Raw genomic sequence first — 17,811 nt, 5'->3', positions numbered from 1 at the left:
GGACTATAGAACATCGAGCAAGCACCTGACAAAGTATATTGGTACAGTGATATCTTTATTAAACACCTTTTAGTAAACGGAGCAAGGTCCTGAAGGAATTTACTATTAAGTATGTCCCTCTGTACTCCCACGCATGATTCTTAGTGAACATTTAACTGAAATACAGCCTCCAAATGTCACTTTACATTAATTTGGTTATACAACCACTGCCATCATTATTGACCACTCTTAAAACTCCAGTGTATGCAGACTTAGCCTCGCTTCTAAGTTTGGTAAATAAAAACAGAAATTAGAATAACCAAACAAACTCCTGAGTTTGAGGCTAAGCCCACATAAAATGGTTGGCTGCAAAGAAGTGTTTCCTTCTGAAAAAAAGTGCATGGTAAGTTTCATTGCCGACTCTAGAATGAATACTGATCTATGATCTAACTCTATAAATGATGCATTCTGGTCTTAATAGGGGCATGTTACGTCATGGCTGCAAATGTTGGTTGACGATAACATAGCATTCCTCATTAGCTTCTCTTGATAGATGAACCAACATGGCAGCTGTTTCATTGTTATTTATATCTCCATGGATTTTACGTCATGTGATTGCACTCCAAGAATAAGGCAAGATAAACAAACAGTGTTTGTACCCAAACTAGACCCCAATACGTAATGCGAAAAAGGTCCACTGCGATGCAGCTGTTTATTTAAATGGTTTTGGTGGTGTGAATGAAAGTGAAGTATAAAATAGAAGATATCCTGCTGACGTCTGAAAAAGAAGAGAAAAATCATTAAGGCGTGAGCCACAACAAGAACAGAGGCAGTTGTCCAACTAGCACAGGTATAAATATTGAAGTAATAACACAACTACATCTTCTTGTTTCTAAATGTTTGATTGGCTGTCAATGGAAGGTATGAAAATGAAAATAGCCTAAGTGACTTTTTGGGATATTTTTAAAAAATAGCCTAAACCAAACAAAAATACCAGCAAACAGCCTCTTTTAGTTTAAATATGAATGTTTAGTATTTATTTTTCATGATTTTGATCGGAAAAGTAGAAAAACGCTCCTTAGTTACGCATTGGCTTTGCTTGACAACCGATCATCTGTCCGTGAACTAGTGTATATTTGCATATCACTTGATGCCTCAAGTGAATTGCATTAAACAGCCTGCTGTGTGTTCAAGCAGAAACTTTAATTCAATTTTGTCACTGTAAGGCTAATTTAATTACAGCTTCTCTTTTTTTTTTTTACAAGAGCATGGTATTTTTTGGCACAAATCTATTTTTTCGGCTTTGCAGGAAGCTACGCTTCCTTTAAATGCGTGTGTGCTCAAGCAGAAATTTTAATATAATATGGAAAATAAAATGCAGTATTTTTTCAGCTTGATGATAAAATTAATGATAGATTAAAAAATCTCAGTGTCAGTTGAATCTCAGTTGAACGTAAGCTTGTTTGCGATCGAGGTTAAACAAATATGTTAGCTGAATGCCATTTGCAGTGGCTTTCACTCATGATGCTTTAAGGATAAAGATAAGGAAAAAAAGCCTTCTAATCAATCCTTTGAGCTTTCAATTATTGACTAAAGTTCCCCAAAGTTTAGGGAAACATGAGAAAGATTCGCTCACTGCTTCCCATCTATCTATTACGTTTTGGCACATACTCAAGTTGGTATTGAAAACCCTGGAATAATATGAGAGCAATATCGTATCATAATCCAAACTTACCACGACATTATTGGGATTTGAAATTTGTGTGACAAGCTGGTCATCAAACTTGTACCATCGTTTGTCATGTGAATTGATACAAAATGCTGTGTAATGGCCCCCATGCATTGTGCCGTAATGGTTAGAGACACTGAATAAGTTATATGATAAGCTCTTTGGACCTATGACGTAATCCGACATGTCAAGCTCTCTGAGAGGATATGAAACACTTGTTTGCAGCTTCTGCCTCCACATGCCATCATACTGAAACCTGTTTGAAATAAATTTAAAATATTGAAACAACCTGTGGGTAAGTCAGGGCACAGTTACCTCACAGATTGAACCCTGAAACAACCTCTGGGCTGATCTAAGTCAGGGCATGGCTAACTCACAGATTGAACCCTGAAACAACCTCTGAGCTGATCTAAGTCAGGGCATGGCTAACTCACAGATTGAACCCTGAAACAACCTCTGGGCTGATCTAAGTCAGGGCATGGCTAACTCACAGATTGAATGATAATTGTTAGGTTTAGAAAGGAACTTAACAAACTCTACTCACTTCACTGATGTGAAATCTAAGGATTGAACCCAAGACCTCAGTACAATATCTCTACAGCACCCCTATGTTTTCTGAGATGGAGGAATGAGTAGCATAAAAATTCATTTTTACAAACCTTTTCAGATGAATGATGAGTATCGGAGGAAGGCGCCATATCTGTAACTGTTTGACTGCTTCTCTGTGAAGTTTACACTTGGGACAAAACCACTTGTCATCACCAGACATCTTCTCTGGACGAGTGAACAGCTCCAGGCAGTTCTGACATCCAAAATGAATCACAAACACTACAGTCATCCTGCTCTATATCTTATTTTTTTGTTGGTTAGATGTGTCTGTCTGTCCTGTTGGTTAGATGTGTCTGTCTGTCATTTTGTTGGTTAGATGTGTCTGTCTGTCCTTCTGTTGGTTAGATGTGTCTGTCTGTCCTTCTGTTGGTTAGATGTGTCTGTCTGTCCTTTTGTTGGTTAGATGTGTCCGTCTGTCCTTCTGTTGGTTAGATGTGTCTGTCTGTCCTTCTGTTGGTTAGATGTGTCTGTCTGTCTGCAGTCTCGATGCATTAATTTTTCTTATGCTTGTGTCTGTCTGTTGGGTAGTGCACATCATTTTCCTTACATTTTGACTTTAAAATAACCCAGTGACTTGAAAGTCACTAGTAAATCTATATTCATATTTATAACCTCTGGAATAAATGGGTTAAATTTATTAACTATTGGTGCGAGTGAACATACTTTTAATGAGCATTGACTACATGCCAGCAGGGGTAGAGTGAGGTTAGAAAACGTTTCAAATGTTACAGATTCTTTGCCACAAGTCAAGCAGCGTACAGTAGACATAAACAGACCCTGTAATGAAGAAAGAAACACCTTTGATCAGTACTTATCATTTCTTGTTTCTTTTACTTGAAAGCAAAGATCTGTAAAGATAGCAGAACTACAATTTATCTTAATAGTCCCCTTCACAGTTCCCTGCGCCATCTTGAAAGGTAGCCGTGCCTTTGCATTGAAAGTGAGACGAATGGTGAGCTTGCAATGATAGAGACCTTTTTTTAACACCTTGGACAAATATTCACAGGTCTCTATCTCTGGCACAGGGAACTGTGAAGGGGACTATTGTATGTCATATTGAAGTTCTTACATCAAACAATTGTAGCATAATGGATTCGTTTCTCTTCTTGTGATTGTCCCACGCTATTTCTGCTGCTGCTCTTGGATCAAGATCATCTTCTGGAGCAGGTAAGTAAGGCTTCTTGGTAACCTAAAACATTAAGAGCTAACATCAACTGGGCTTCAAATAATGACTGGAAAATCGGACAATGTTCGCCCAGAATGTGTAGTTCCAAAAATTATCCATACCCCCCTCACGGAGGAATTTTTTTAAGACACCCACCTATCCCCCAGAAATTCTAAGATTTTCTTCCATACAAACTCTGTAATTTTTGTTCTTTCTCTCACCCCACTACTCTTCGGAATTTCCAAATTCCTCTGTGGGGTGGATATGGATGATTCCTGGAACTACATGGAAGTCATTTTGGCCAGTAACGTTCAGCCAGAAACGAGGTATGACTGAGCTAAAACTAATTTAGCTGGTCATCATGACTGGCGACTTACCAAGCCCTGCATCAAAGCTAAACCTAATAAATAATTCATGTTCTTAAAAATAAATAGTTCCTATTGCAGTAATAACTATATTTATGGAGAGAAATACACCTATATAATGTTATATTAATCATGGTAGCCCTCAAAATTTAGTAAGTTCAGTAGATTTTGCACTAATTTGTACAATTTTATTAGTTAACTTTTTCAAGAATAAATGGTACGTAGTCTACAATACATCTGAGAAAAATGGAATAAGCTATTGTACAGTACTTGTACATAAAAATTATTGACTACATTGACCATTGGATACAAAGGTGCACATGAAAAACACTTTCTGTTATTTTGATTGACTGTTTCACTCATTTGAGTTATTGAGGACATTATTCACAGGAAAAAAAACTGGATTCCCAAATTGGGAATTGTTGGGAATCTCCTTGAATTCCCAATTCCAACACCAACGTTGGGATTTATTGTTGGGAATTTCCTTCTAATACCCAATAGAAAAACAAAATTCCCAACAAACTAACATTGGGAATCAGTGCCACGTTCCCAATTTCGTTCTCTCTGGGAATTGGATGGGAATTCGTTGGGAATTCAAGGAAATTCCCAACAAATTCCCAATTTGTGAATCCAGTTTTTTCCCTTTGATTTCGACTTTGAATAAGAAAATAATTATATTTTTTCTAATTTGGGCTCCCTGTGGTGGTTAACACAAACCTTATTAACATCTTCATGTAGCTTATCCATCATTAGCGTCAGGAATTCCTGAGAATCTTGTTGATCATAACCAGAGAATGCAGGTTTGATTTTGCCGACTGTCTTCTTGAAGTCCATAGGAGAGATTGACTTATAATAACCAGCGTTTGTTACGCAGACGAGTGTTGAATACTGCTCCGCTAACTCCCCTGGTTGAACAAACATTCACATGTTACTGATACCCTGAAAGAACCTCTATTAACAGCTATAATAATAATAATAATAATAATAATAATAATAATAATAATAATAATAATAAATTTATCCAGGAGACCTACTCGCAAAAGCGATTTTCAGTAGGGTCCTGCAACAGAAATAATTATTAAAAATATATAATAAATATACAACTGCTATAATAATAATAATAATAATAATAATAATAATAAATTTATCCAGGAGACCTACTCGCAAAAGCGATTTTCAGTAGGGTCCTGCAACAGAAATAATTATTAAAAATATACAATAAATATACAATTGTTAAAAATATACAATAAATATACAACTGCTATAATAATAATAATAATAATAATAATAATAATAATAATAATAAATTTATCCAGGAGACCTACTCGCAAAAGCGATTTTCAGTAGGGTCCTGCAACAGAAATAATTGTTAAAAATATATACAAAAATAAAATAAGACATAAATTAAAATTACAGATAAAATACTAAAAATGATAGATATAAAATTGTCATATAATAAAAAGAGAGAGATTAAAGTCCATTATAAAATACTACTAACTACTGATTTGAATTGTGTCTCTCTCTATCTCTGTTACAATTGGAATTGACCGTTTTCTCAGGGTTGCGTGCGCATCCAAATTTAAGGAACTTGACGGGCCACGATACCAGAACACAAGCATTATTATGCATTGCTATGAATTTTTTTATGATAAAATTTATAAAATCGATTATTCTCCTCTTTGAATATAAAACTGGCTTCTCAATTTTACTGAATTTGCGTTTTTCAGTTTTGTGGTCCGTAAAGTTGGATGCACAAGCAACCTTGAGGTAACGATCTATTGGAATTTAGGGTACTTTCATGGATATTAACGTGTCGGGTTTTGCAGAGGAAGGAAAACTAGGAAGAAAAGCCCCTTAAACCAAGGGAGAGCCTAAACAAACTTGGAGGTGGTAGTCGTTTGTGTTACACATATGCTATCCTTGATTTACCTTGGCTTCAATTAATGGCAACCAAAAACTAACATCTTGAAGTAATGAATAGTGGTATTTACCAGTGGTATCTCCAATCTTTAGAGTACAGTGTAGATTTTCATCCACTGAAATCTAGTTTAGCATTTAGAAGCCGATTGATGCTGTTAAATTACAGGGCAAAGAACCATGCCCCTCCCCCCCACAGTAATATATTTAGTCCCCTTAGTGTAAAATGTGACATTATTACTCACCCCTAGTCCCCATGGGATTTTTGGTATTCAAGTCTTCTCTAAATGCACCTGATATGAAGTATGCAGAAAGTGGTGCAGTACTAAACAGGCACTGTAATACAGAGTTCATATAACATGTGTTACCAAGGTTACGAAGTCCCGTCCGACCAAACCCAAGTCCACCAGAAACTGGATTCAGTGATTCAAGCCTAAGGGTCGTTCGTGGTTTAGCATTTCTATTAAAAGCAGGTCTTCTTATATCAGGTTGAACCGGTTCAACAGGTTTTGAAGATCTGTCCACTCGTGGTTCATCATCCTCCAGCTTTGCTAAATTTGGTGAAGATAATGATCGGCGCAAACCTGACTTAAATTTTACTGCTTGTCCAGAAGGAGGTTTATCTCCTCGGTAAGATTGTGACGGTTCTTGTTTTGGTACACTTGGTTGTGGTTTGGTGTGTGGTTGTTGTAGATTATTAGATGTACTTGTGTGGTGTTGTGGTGTCTGTTGCTTTGGTATTATTGCTTGTGTTTGTGACAGTTGTGGTTGTGTTTGTGACAGTTGTGGTGCTGGTGTTTGACCAGGTATAGATGATCGTTGTTGTAATGGTGTCTGTTTTGGTATGGTTGGTTGTGGTGGTGTTGATGGTTGTTGTTTAGGGATGTTTTGTACTTGTGGTTTCTCAGGAGTAGCATTTGGTATATTCCAATGAGTTGTGTGTGTATTATGGTTCTTATAAAACACTCTATTGCTTGACTTATCGAAACATTTCTCCCAACCAGGGGGGAGCCCTGGAGTTGTTTTACATTCATTTCCTTGTACCCCTCTTGGCAGCGAATAAGGTGTTGTAGCCCCTTGTCCAGAAGTGACTGTCTGTCCACTGGAAAATGAAGGAGGATTGTTTGATGCAGAAAGCTGACTTTGGCTACTTGGTGCTATGTAAGGCTGGCTTATTGGTACCGTTGGGTGTCCAGGTATTTGTGATTGGCTGACTGGTGTTGTCGGGTGTCCAGGTATTTGAGATTGGCTGACTGGTATTGTTGGGTGTCCAGGTACTTGAGGTTGGCATACTGGTATTGTTGGGTGTCCAGGTACTTGAGGTTGGCTGACTGGTATTGTTGGGTGTCCAGATATTTGAGATTGGCTGACTGGTATTGTTGGGTGTCCAGGTACTTGAGGTTGTTGGCTCATTGGTATTGTTGGGTGTCCAGGAACTTGAGGTTGGGTTACTGGTATTGTTGGGTGTCCAGGTACTTGAGGTTGTTGGCTCATTGGTATTGTTGGGTGTCCAGATATTTGAGGTCGGCTTTCTTGTAGTGAACTATCAGGTCCATCTTTGAGATCAAAAGATCTGTCTTTTCTCTCTGGCTGAGATATTTCATTTCTAGCCTGCCCTAGATTTCCATTAGCCATGCGTTTAACATCCGACTCTTTAGGATACATGTCATCATGTTTAGAGATATCTCTTTCATTCACCGAGGGTTTAATCTGAGTTTCCATGGGGGGAGGGGTGGGTACTATTTTCTTTTCATCTGGGATTTCAGGGAAATCAAGGGCTGACACATCAATAGTTTCATTCAACTTTGAATGTGAAGAAATCTGTAAAACAAATAAAATAAACACATATCAGAAAAGAAAACTAGCACAGTGTACAAAACATTTATATTTATGGTTGAGATATCAAAACATGATTGTTTTTAACACAGCATGGTCAAGATCAACACAGCCACATATTTTACGAAAGAAGATGGAAACTGAAATATAAAAAAAAATTGTACCAATACTAAAAATTCAAAGGTGGTGAAATGGATGACATACCACTGGCAGTTCTGGCTTGGTAGCCAATGAAGGGTAGTGCCACAACCAGTCATCGAAACCACCATCAAGAAAGAAAGGTTCATTTCTCATAGTACAACTGGAATCATATCTAAAGATGGCCTCCTTAAACTGATAGAGTTTTGAAGCTGGTGAGATATCATTTGCTTTAGAACACTTGTCAAGGATTATCACGTGGTTCCTCGTTCCCCTCTGACACCAAATGAGTCTTGTTCTCTCTGGGATCCGTCTGTCAATGTTGCTTACTGACACCCTGTTAAGTAAATGCCAGGGCATAATAAATTGATAATTGAGAGCAAAGAAACAAAATCTAACATTATATATTATATTCTGTTCAACCCCCTTCTTTTGGGATGTATGGATATATTCTGGTTACTACAAAATATACCCTCCTCAAACCCTCCCCACCCCTTGTTAATAGCAATACCCCTCCATGGGGAGGTATGGATATTTTCTGGTACTACACAATATAACCTTCTGAGACCCTCCCCACCCCTTGGAAATTCCAATCTCCTCCATGGGGTAGGTATGGATACATACTGGTTACTACATAATATACCCTCCTCAGACCCTCCCCACCCCTTGGATATCCCAATTCCCCTCTATACATAAGGAGGAGGTATAAATATATGCTGGAACTACAAATTGAATGGCATGGTAATCTTACCCATGTTCTAAATACTCTGCTGGTATATTGATGCTAGCGTCATGGTGAATATGGTTGTTTGTGTACTCCTTCATGGGTCTGATGTCCAAGATTAACATATCTGAAGAAGCGACTGTCTTTGTAAGTGAATACAACTGCTCTGCCGTCAAAGAGCGTGGTGTTCTTGACAAGTGTGGAATGAGTGTGTTTGTGTCATGGAGACCTGAAGAATCGAAGAAAATATATTCAATGTCTCAGGTCTATTTGTATACGGCCCATTTCAATAAACATTGTCATTGTCAAAGGCGATAAGCGATAGGTCATTCTGACATGGAAATGGTTTCGTTGAATACAAAGAACATTGCATCCATCTGGTCTCAATACCAAGGTCCATGTTTTTGACGAGAATAAGATAGAAGCAGAAACACAAGTCATTCCAGCTATTCTTGGATTTTGGATTGACCCATGTCATATCGCTTTTCGCCTATCTCCTATTGCCTATCGCCTTTTGCCTATCGCCTTTGATGATGACAACATTTATTGAAATAGGTGTAGACCAGTACTTAGAGCCATATAAGTGATGAGTCACTGACTCATTTTAAAAAGATTGACAAAAATATCATACTTCCTATCAGAATATCAACAAAAACTTTAACCAATGCTTACTAAACCCTTAAAGATTATTCCAGTAAAGTTTTAGCCAAATTAAGTTTTGGATGATTTTCCTACACATACTATTAACCGTCCCTTAAACTTTTGAAATACTAGTATTCTTGTCATAGAAATGAAAAACCGCTTTGTTCTCACCATTTGATAATTCTGACCCTTCAGGAGTTAAGATAGAAGAGTGATTCACCTGCAAAAATGGAATGACAAATTTGTCGTTGAGAGTCAAAAGTCATCTGAGCCAAGTGTTCAAACAAGACTTGGCATTTGTTTCAGTGGGGTATGTCTGTAATTTTGTTAAGAACATTTTCCCCAACCATACCTTTAGCTTTTGATATATATCTGAAGGTGACGATATAGCAGGACCATTTGCAGGACCATCCAGAAGGCTATCTAGATCATCATTCACACTAAGATAATCATATGAAACAAATTATCCATCAACTGAAAGATATATGAAAAGATAGACAGAAATACAGAGAGACAGATGACAAGACAGACAGACACAGAGAGAGACACATGATGAGGAGACCAGCAGACACACACACAACAAACAGACAGGCACAGAGAGACAGATGACAGAAAGACAGACAGACAAACAGGTAAATCAGCTCACCTTGACGGTTTGACATGTTTCTTGGATTCTTTTGGTTGGTTTTCTTGGGATATCATTAGCAATAATAAATTGATTAGCTTATTAATTCATTGGTTGGTGATGTATCTATCTGCTAATGCTTTAGGATGAACGCGTGGCAAATGGTACAAATGATAAATGAACGGATAAATGAAAGGATGGAAGAATTAACTTCAACAAAATTTTGCAAGTTACCTTCCTGTTTCTTTGAATCTCTTGCAAGAAGCTTTTTAGCTAATTCTTCATCTTCTTTCATCTTTTGCCTTTCCTCATACCTAAATGTCAAAAGATCATGGCTTATAATATCACATAATATTACTTCCAAAATAGCTAACAGTGATGCTGTTTTTTCGCAAACCTTGTAACATGAATCTTAACTCATGATAGGAAGTATAAGTGGAGCACACTGCCTTTTACAAGGGTAGCACCTACAGCCAGTGGCCCTCATTCCACAATTAAATTGGAATTCAGAAATTGATTTTTGCAGAGAAAGGAAATTAACCTGAGAACCTGGAGAAAAACCCTTGAAGCACAAAAGAGAACCAACAAGCAACTCTACTCACACGTGATGGAGAGTCTGGAGATCAAAACTATAATTACAGCAGTGAGAGGTGGAACATTTCCTGTACACGCCAAGCAGTTTAGCCATGATTCAGGAGAATAGCACCCCCTGCATTATCAACATAAAAACACTGATATATTTACAGTACCTTTTTAATAAACTTGATTGCAGTTTTTCAGCTTGACTGATAGCTTTTCTTGGTTTTGTCTCCCCAAGAAGTTTGTCAATGTGAGCCTAAGAAACAGAGGAGAGATTTGGTAACAAAATGGTGATGATCAATGAGATCAAGGCTATACACTCATGTACAATGTAAGTAAACAGAGTCACTATTACTTTCTATCTGTGAATTAGCCATGCCCTGACTTAGATCAGCCCAGAGGATATTTCAGGGTTTGATCTGTGGGTTAGCCCTGCCCTGACTTTGATAAGCCCAGAGATTGTTTCAGGGTTTGATCTGTGAGTTAGCCATGCCCTGACTTAGATCAGCCCAGAGGCTGTTTCAGGGTTCAATCTGTGAGTTAGGCATGCCCTGACTTAGATCAGCCCAGAGGTTGTTTCAGGGTTCAATCTGTGAGTTAGCCATGCCATGACTGAGATCTGCTCACAGGTTGTTTCATGGCTAATCAAGTAAAGCTAGGGAATCCTACCCTGGTCCCAGAGGCTCAACGAGCGAGTGAGCTGCGCGGCTCAAAATATACGTGGCTGGGAGAAAAATCGTCGAGCCTCTGGGACAAGGGTAGGAGAATCCAGAAGAAAGCTTCAAATCCTGGAGACCCCTGAGGTAAGAGGCAAGTATATTAACGTGACACCACCCTTGATTTCCAAAGGTCTAAATAAGTGATCATTTTGATTGAAAGGAGGCCAGATGATGAAATAATTTGGGATAGCATATCACAGTATGTAAAATTACTAAGAATACCTTATCTTTCTTGTATTTATTTGACTTCTTTATTTGAGTCAAGATATTAAAATATCTCATGAAGAAAATATAGGCCATTTCTTCATCATTGATTAGGTCAAAGTCTTGAGCTTTGAGGAACACCTTGTCGGCAGATTTACACAATCTAAAATAATAATGGTATCAATTCAAGAAAAATTCAAGAATACCACAGTATGCGTACCTATCTATGCATAGGTGGGATGATTACGGCATGATGAGCGAAAGTATGAAGTTCCATGAAGAATGTAGTTCAATACATTCAACTCAATCCATGGGGGAGGTATGGATATTTTCCGGAACTTTGCAATATAATTCCCTCCACAGACCCTCTCCACCACTTGAAAATTACATTACACAAATATTATAAATTATGTTCGAAAAATAATGCTCAATTCAATTGTTTCTAAGCATTTAAAAAAACAACGACTTAAATTATTTTACAATATTTTAATAAGAAAAATAATACGTGTAAGTCTTGTCATTTCATTATTGCGTATGAAGATAATGGCTACCAAATATCTGATTTGTTTGAGCTCTGGATTACTCTTAACATGTAACGATCATCATTATTTCAATCTAAGATAGCTAAAACTATTCTCTCTCATAAAACTCAACATAATATATCTAATAATTCACATTTTTGTTACTCACAGATTCAAGCTCGTATTTTTCTCAGTCTTAATTTCTGCCATCGTATTCAGCTCAGAAACAGAATTCGCTTTATGAAGATCCTTCAAAACCGTCTTTTTCGAAGAAGGCATGATTACTTATTTTATGAGACTAAAAATCCCGACGATCGGGCTTTTTAAAGTCGTTATTTTACAGCAGAAAATATCTTCATCGCTGACAATCGCAGGAAAACCTGTTTATTTTGATCAGGCGGCCATTTTTTATGACGTCATTCTAATAAGCCAATGAAATTCTTTGTTGAATTTCCTAATACAGATAGTAGAATCTAGTAGAATACTTGTGATTGGCGTAAAAGATATTCAATCAAAATAGCTGTAATATCCGATAACAGAGGTTTACGCCACAGGGAGCCCAAACTTGGTTTGGCAAAGTTGATTTTTTTTATCACTAGAGTTTTCACTAATTCACTATGGATACACCTCCATCTAGGGAACAGGGGGAAAAGAGAGGACAATTGTAGATCATCACTTTGGATGATGATGATGATGATGTCAAGCATCATGATGACAAGAATGACTGAAGATGACATTCACTAATAAGATTGTGAGTTAATGATGATAATTATGGCATTGATGACAATGATGTATTTACAATGACTAATAATGATAATGTAAGATAATGATAATGATAATGCCAATGATGATGGTGATTGATGATGGCAATGATAATGGTGATGATGATGACGGTCGTGACACAGCAAGGGATACGCCAGACAGATCACATTGCACGAGAATTTACTCTCTATCCAATAAAATACCCGGAACATGGCATAAACACAGCGCGGACACGGTCACGCCAAGATCACATCACCTTTAGACCAATCATATTGCGTGTAAAAAAAATCAGCCAATTAAAATTCTAGAAAGTATCACGGCACGTCACGCTTACGGCACTGAGCTTTTCACAGTCATTGTAGCTACCGGCGTAACCATGGCTAGGGTTTTATACGGATCTCTGACAATCTTTAATAGTTCTTAATTTGATCGTAAAACTATAACAAACATAAAAGAATACATGAATTACTTAAGGTTACAATCACAATTGTGTTATCTCTAATCAGGCATGATTTACAGTGAACAATGGTATATACGGTGTGTCTAAATCATCCAAAAATGTACAATCAATAATAAATCATATATATGTGTGATTACAAAGTAATTGTATGAGATTTTACTGACCTTGTCTAGCCATATACTTGCTCTTACAAATCGCTCCTTGTGGTCCGTTGACCGACAATTGAAATTTGAGATCAAAATAATGATGTACTTATTATATACTTAATAATTATTTAAACATTCCACGACTGTTTATGGCAACAGTCATACAAGAACTGCACTATGATAATGATGGTGATCAATGATGACAATGGTAATGGTGATGATGAAGAAGATGATGGTGATTATGATGGTGGTGATGATGATGATGATATATTTATAGTTGAGTGGAAATGAACTGAAGGTCTTCTAATAATAAGAGAAAGAAAAAACAACCTTTACAAATAATGTTGCTTAAATTGTCTTGTTGTTTTATTGCCTCAATTATCTCATAACTGTTCTTACATTACTGAAATACAAACTAGAGTGATCTGTACTGGTGTGCAATGCACTGAGGTGAGATTCACCCATAATCAACACAGGACAGTTGCCGAAATCCAAGATTCACAGTAAAAAAAATGAAATAATCATTCAGACCTGCTCACTATGAAAATTTCTTAGTTTCAAATAGTATTATCATTATTAGACTTTGGACAGTAATCCAGAATCTGGTGCTGCTGTCTTGACGAGGGCTTGGACTTCTTTAAAGTTGGGATGCTTGCTGTGGCCTAGCAACATAAAGAGGACAGACTCGCTTGTCGTTATGAATGCTCCACTTTGACGAAGGCGCTGAAGAGAAGACAGATTGGTTAGTAAGTCATGACAAGTTGACCTGATAACAAAAATTGTTCAGATAAAGGTCTTTTCTGAGTTAGATAAAGAGGATGCATTGTGGTCTAGCTTTGGTACAAACAACACAATATTAGCAATATTAGGCATGATGAACAAAAGAAGTTTGTACTATGTACTACCTCAGAAATATAGGGGTTTGTGCCACCAAACAGGGTTTGGTTTTCAGAGATCCTACTCTGGAACAGGGTATATAAAATCGCGCTTGCTCTCGGACAGGGTATATGAAATCCTGCTCTCTCCTCTCTGGAACAAGGTATCTATTTTCGCACTACCGGAAAAGGTTATGGCTTTCAGCGATCTTGCTCTGGAACAGGGTATGAATTTCAGCAATTTAATTCTGGAACAGGGTCAGGTTTCAGAGGGCTCACCAGCACATCCCTACCCTAAACAGGCAAGAGTACCCCCCGGGAGAAAAGATAAGACAACTTTGGGTTAGTATAGTATATGGTACTTACATCCAAAGCAAACATCCTCTCCACCATGGTACGTGAAGATACACCATCAGCCAAAACGTGAACTTCGTAGTTTCTTTCAAGCAAATCAAGGGTTGTTTGAAGGATGCACACTTGTGTCTGAAAAGAATTTCACATGAGAATTCGAATGAAAATTATAGCCACTAGCCTTTTCCTACATGTTACAATGTTTCCCTATTTCAGAAAAGAAATAATACTCAAGGGAATAACACATGGCCTGAAATGAGAAAATCTTGCACCATAGCTAGAAAGCATCCATAGTAAAGAAAGTACTAATACTCAAGGGAATATGATGCAGGGTCTAAAACAGAAGTTTATATCTGTTAGTAAATATTTATAACATCCATTTACCTCAATTCCAAACAGCACCACTGACTTCACATTGGGCATTTTCTTGAGTTCCTCTTCCACTTCAGGTATGACCATGGAGAATACCGTTTTTGGGAATATTTTGTCCTTAAATCCACTGGTATCTATCTCCTCAACAGTGTTTCCTAACCCCTTAGGATACTGCTCTGTGCCAATGATGGGGATCTTCATGATGGTACCCGCCATAACCTTAAAGAAAATACAGGGTTTTTTTGATCGTTTATATTGTGTATCAAATTGAATAGGTAAGGTTATATATTGGTATTCAAAATAGCCCTCAAACTATTTAGAAATAACGGGCTTTGAGTTTAAAATTGGCTGTATATTTTCTGAAAAATCTCTGGTTATCAAGGTGAAATGTCAATTTGTCATGATAGAGCGGGGAGGAAGGGAGAGAAAGAGGAACGAATATGTTGGGTTGAAGTTACGCAATGTCCGACACAATGACACCCAACAAACTGAGATCTAGTGATCAGAAAGCAGAAACAAGGGACTCACCATTCTCTGTGCAACCTTGATGATCTCAGGGAAAAAACGAATTGATGGACGAAACTTCTCCTGCATATCACACAGCAAAAATGCTGTGTTTTCTGCAGCAAGACGACCAAGACGAGCAGCCATGTTGGATACACAGGAAACCCAATACAGGTTACTGCACAGGAAGCCCAATAGGCTAGATCGGTCCTAGTGAGCAGTTCTCAAATGTTGAATAACACGCCTCACTTCTTAGAACTGGTTCAGGCCGTGTTGGTCCAGTTTAAGAACTGGGGCATATCATTTGAGAACTGGCCACTGGTAACAATCCGTTCAACTTAATAGAAAGCACCCTTATACTCGTCGTAAGGGCTTGATGAGCTTATGATGGGAGGGGGCTTGTAACTAACCAGAAGGAAAAAGTGTTTGGGATGAAGCGGAAACAACTATCTCTATCTTCCAATTTCCCAGTCAATTTTTTATATCATCAATGGGCTTGTAGCCAGGGGAGCTAATAAAAAAGGGGTTTTATCTTAGACATGAAATATGACCAAAAATAAAATTGAAGTAACAATGGACTTAATCCACTTGGGCTTAATATTTTGCTCATTTCAAACCACTCGTCATTCTCTCGAGAATAGGTTTCTTTGTTTGTGTTGAATCCATATTCATGTGTCTTTTCATGCACAAACGTTAAACAAAGAAATGACTCTAGGGAATGACATGTGGTCTGAAATGTGAAAACAGTGGATTAGGTCTAATTCTCTTACCCCAAAGAATGCTGTCAAACTGTTTCAGGAAAAATGGATGGCACTTTTATGATAAAATATTGTTTATTTCAGATACTATTTTAATATTGATCACAAGTTGCTGTATAAGTCTACCATCAAGTCTATGTTTGATGATTAAATTATTGGTAATAATTGATTATCCTGGTGGCCAAGTCATCTGCCATCCTCCAAGAACATGTAAGTGTAAATGATATACAGACTGTGCACCATTAACACCATTGTTGATCACTGCAAATATTAGGAAATACAAAAAAAAAACACGTTTAATTAAAGAAATTTGTCACGTCTAATTGTGTCAAATTCATACCTACCACCAGTCACACCTGTCAATTTAAATTAACGAGTATTGTAACAGTAACATAATAACTATACCTATCCTGTAACCATCCTCTGCTAGACCCTCTTGCTTGGCAACTTTGGTAGCAACATATAAAAGATGACCCAGAAGCTAGAACGAAGAAAAACATGTGTCATTCCCTTGAGTATTATTTCTTTCTTTACTAGGAATGCTTATTGGCTGCAATACAATGTTTTCCCATATCAGACCATGTGTCATTCCCTTGAGTATTATTTCTTTCTTTACTAGGAATGCTTATCGGCTGCGATACAATGTTTTCCCATTTCATATGTGTCATTCCCTTGAGTATTATTTCTTTCTTTACTAATAATGCATCAAAAGGCACAGTTTGATAGAAAGCCAATACTCACTGGCACATCATTCTCAGTAACATTACTAATCTGTGCAATGGCCTTTCTGGGAATGACCAAGAAGTGTACCGGGGCTGCTGGGTTGACATCTTGGAAAGCTATACTCTGAGTAAGGTAAATAATAAAGCATTAATAACAAGTCTTTGTTGTATATGGATTGGATTGAAGGATGGCTGCATGGATGGGTATATCAATCATCAGGGCCACTAGTTTATTTGAGGGCCACTAGTTTATCAGTTTATAACTGTAAAGTGTTTTTACCCTCTGTAAATAAAGTTATTATTATTATAATATGTGGAGGGGGGCGGGGTACCTTTCAAAATATCCCTCCGCAGTATAAAGTTGATAAGATACATTCAAAAATGTTACATAGACCACCTATTACATCCATTCAGTTTCATTCTAGCAAAGTAGGTGATGGTAGGTTAAAGACACCAAACACACTGAAATGGCATCCCATTATACATATCGACCAATCACAACGCTTAGATAAATATTGCATTTTTCAAAATTTTCCCTACTCATACTAAAGCATCTCTACATGCAGTTTAATTCCACCTTATCATCCTCATAGATAATGTCAGCAGGTATCTCTTTCTTCAAAATCTTTCCAAATATCGTTTCAGAGTTCTTGTTCTCTTTAGCAGCAGCCTTGGCTTTGTCAACCTCGTCGTTACACAGACGCTGGTTGGTAGAGAAATATTGCGTCCCCACGATCAGTCTTGGTGCAATACTTAATGCAGCAGCTGTAGATAGAATCGTTTTGCTGTTAATAGTGCGTAAAGTTTGACGGAGAGCGGCCGCCATCTTGGATGGTAAGGGTCACTTCTTACTTACCCCACCCCAGAGGGTAGCTTATGTCCAACACAGGTATCCCGTGATATAGAAATTCTAGTGTAGCAGAGGTTACCGCTGTAGTCATAGCAAGGGCTCACAAACATTCCCTGGAGGCAAAAAATTCAACCTGAATTTTCCTTAAAAAGCTTTATTTTTCTTCTCGTTTCTGCTATTTTCGCCTTATATTCCCGACTGGACGATGAGTCGAACATTACTCTAAATTATTATGGGTTAAAACAGAAGGTTTTTTTGC

The 17,811-nt window shown here is 37.5% G+C and overlaps 3 protein-coding genes across 4 annotated transcripts; all 3 read right to left on the bottom strand.

The window, feature by feature from the left end:
• Nucleotides 1-36: 36 nt before the first annotated feature.
• On the bottom strand, nt 37-12,145 carry LOC116298449 (ubiquitin carboxyl-terminal hydrolase 8). Its single transcript, XM_089036495.1, has 16 exons — nt 11,922-12,145; nt 11,250-11,394; nt 10,479-10,564; nt 9,964-10,043; nt 9,751-9,793; nt 9,457-9,544; nt 9,276-9,324; nt 8,490-8,691; nt 7,805-8,075; nt 6,010-7,585; nt 4,565-4,752; nt 3,387-3,506; nt 2,981-3,094; nt 2,368-2,510; nt 1,715-1,964; nt 37-757 (listed from the first exon to the last, which is right to left on the bottom strand). Exons 1-16 carry the CDS (start codon nt 12,029-12,031, stop codon nt 692-694), a joined length of 3,531 nt encoding a protein of 1,176 aa, XP_088892621.1. The 5' UTR covers nt 12,032-12,145; the 3' UTR covers nt 37-691.
• Nucleotides 12,146-13,462: 1,317 nt separating this feature from the next.
• Nucleotides 13,463-15,406, bottom strand: LOC116298467 (isochorismatase domain-containing protein 1). Its single transcript, XM_031706958.1, has 4 exons — nt 15,247-15,406; nt 14,731-14,937; nt 14,362-14,478; nt 13,463-13,843 (listed from the first exon to the last, which is right to left on the bottom strand). Exons 1-4 carry the CDS (start codon nt 15,367-15,369, stop codon nt 13,697-13,699), a joined length of 594 nt encoding a protein of 197 aa, XP_031562818.1. The 5' UTR covers nt 15,370-15,406; the 3' UTR covers nt 13,463-13,696.
• A 630-nt stretch (nt 15,407-16,036) lies between these two features.
• On the bottom strand, nt 16,037-17,667 carry LOC116298466 (histidine triad nucleotide-binding protein 1). Of its 2 annotated transcripts, XM_031706957.2 has the most exons (5): nt 17,559-17,667; nt 17,280-17,467; nt 16,722-16,826; nt 16,386-16,461; nt 16,037-16,241 (listed from the first exon to the last, which is right to left on the bottom strand). In XM_031706957.2, exons 1-5 carry the CDS (start codon nt 17,641-17,643, stop codon nt 16,150-16,152), a joined length of 546 nt encoding a protein of 181 aa, XP_031562817.1. In that variant the 5' UTR covers nt 17,644-17,667; the 3' UTR covers nt 16,037-16,149. The 2 variants fall into 2 exon arrangements, with proteins under 2 accessions (XP_031562817.1, XP_088893366.1); XM_089037240.1 differs by lacking the exon at nt 17,559-17,667 and having other exon boundaries at nt 17,280-17,552.
• Between the last annotated feature and the right edge of the window lie 144 nt (nt 17,668-17,811).

The sequence above is a fragment of the Actinia tenebrosa genome, unplaced genomic scaffold (genome assembly GCF_029948245.1).
Source record: "Actinia tenebrosa isolate PJP-AT-01 unplaced genomic scaffold, QUT_ActTen_1.0 PGA_scaffold4__44_contigs__length_22323623, whole genome shotgun sequence".
NCBI classification, from domain to species: Eukaryota; Metazoa; Cnidaria; class Anthozoa; order Actiniaria; family Actiniidae; genus Actinia; species Actinia tenebrosa.
Note: the sequence above shows the minus strand (reverse complement) of the source record. Positions and strands in the feature narration are given on the sequence as shown.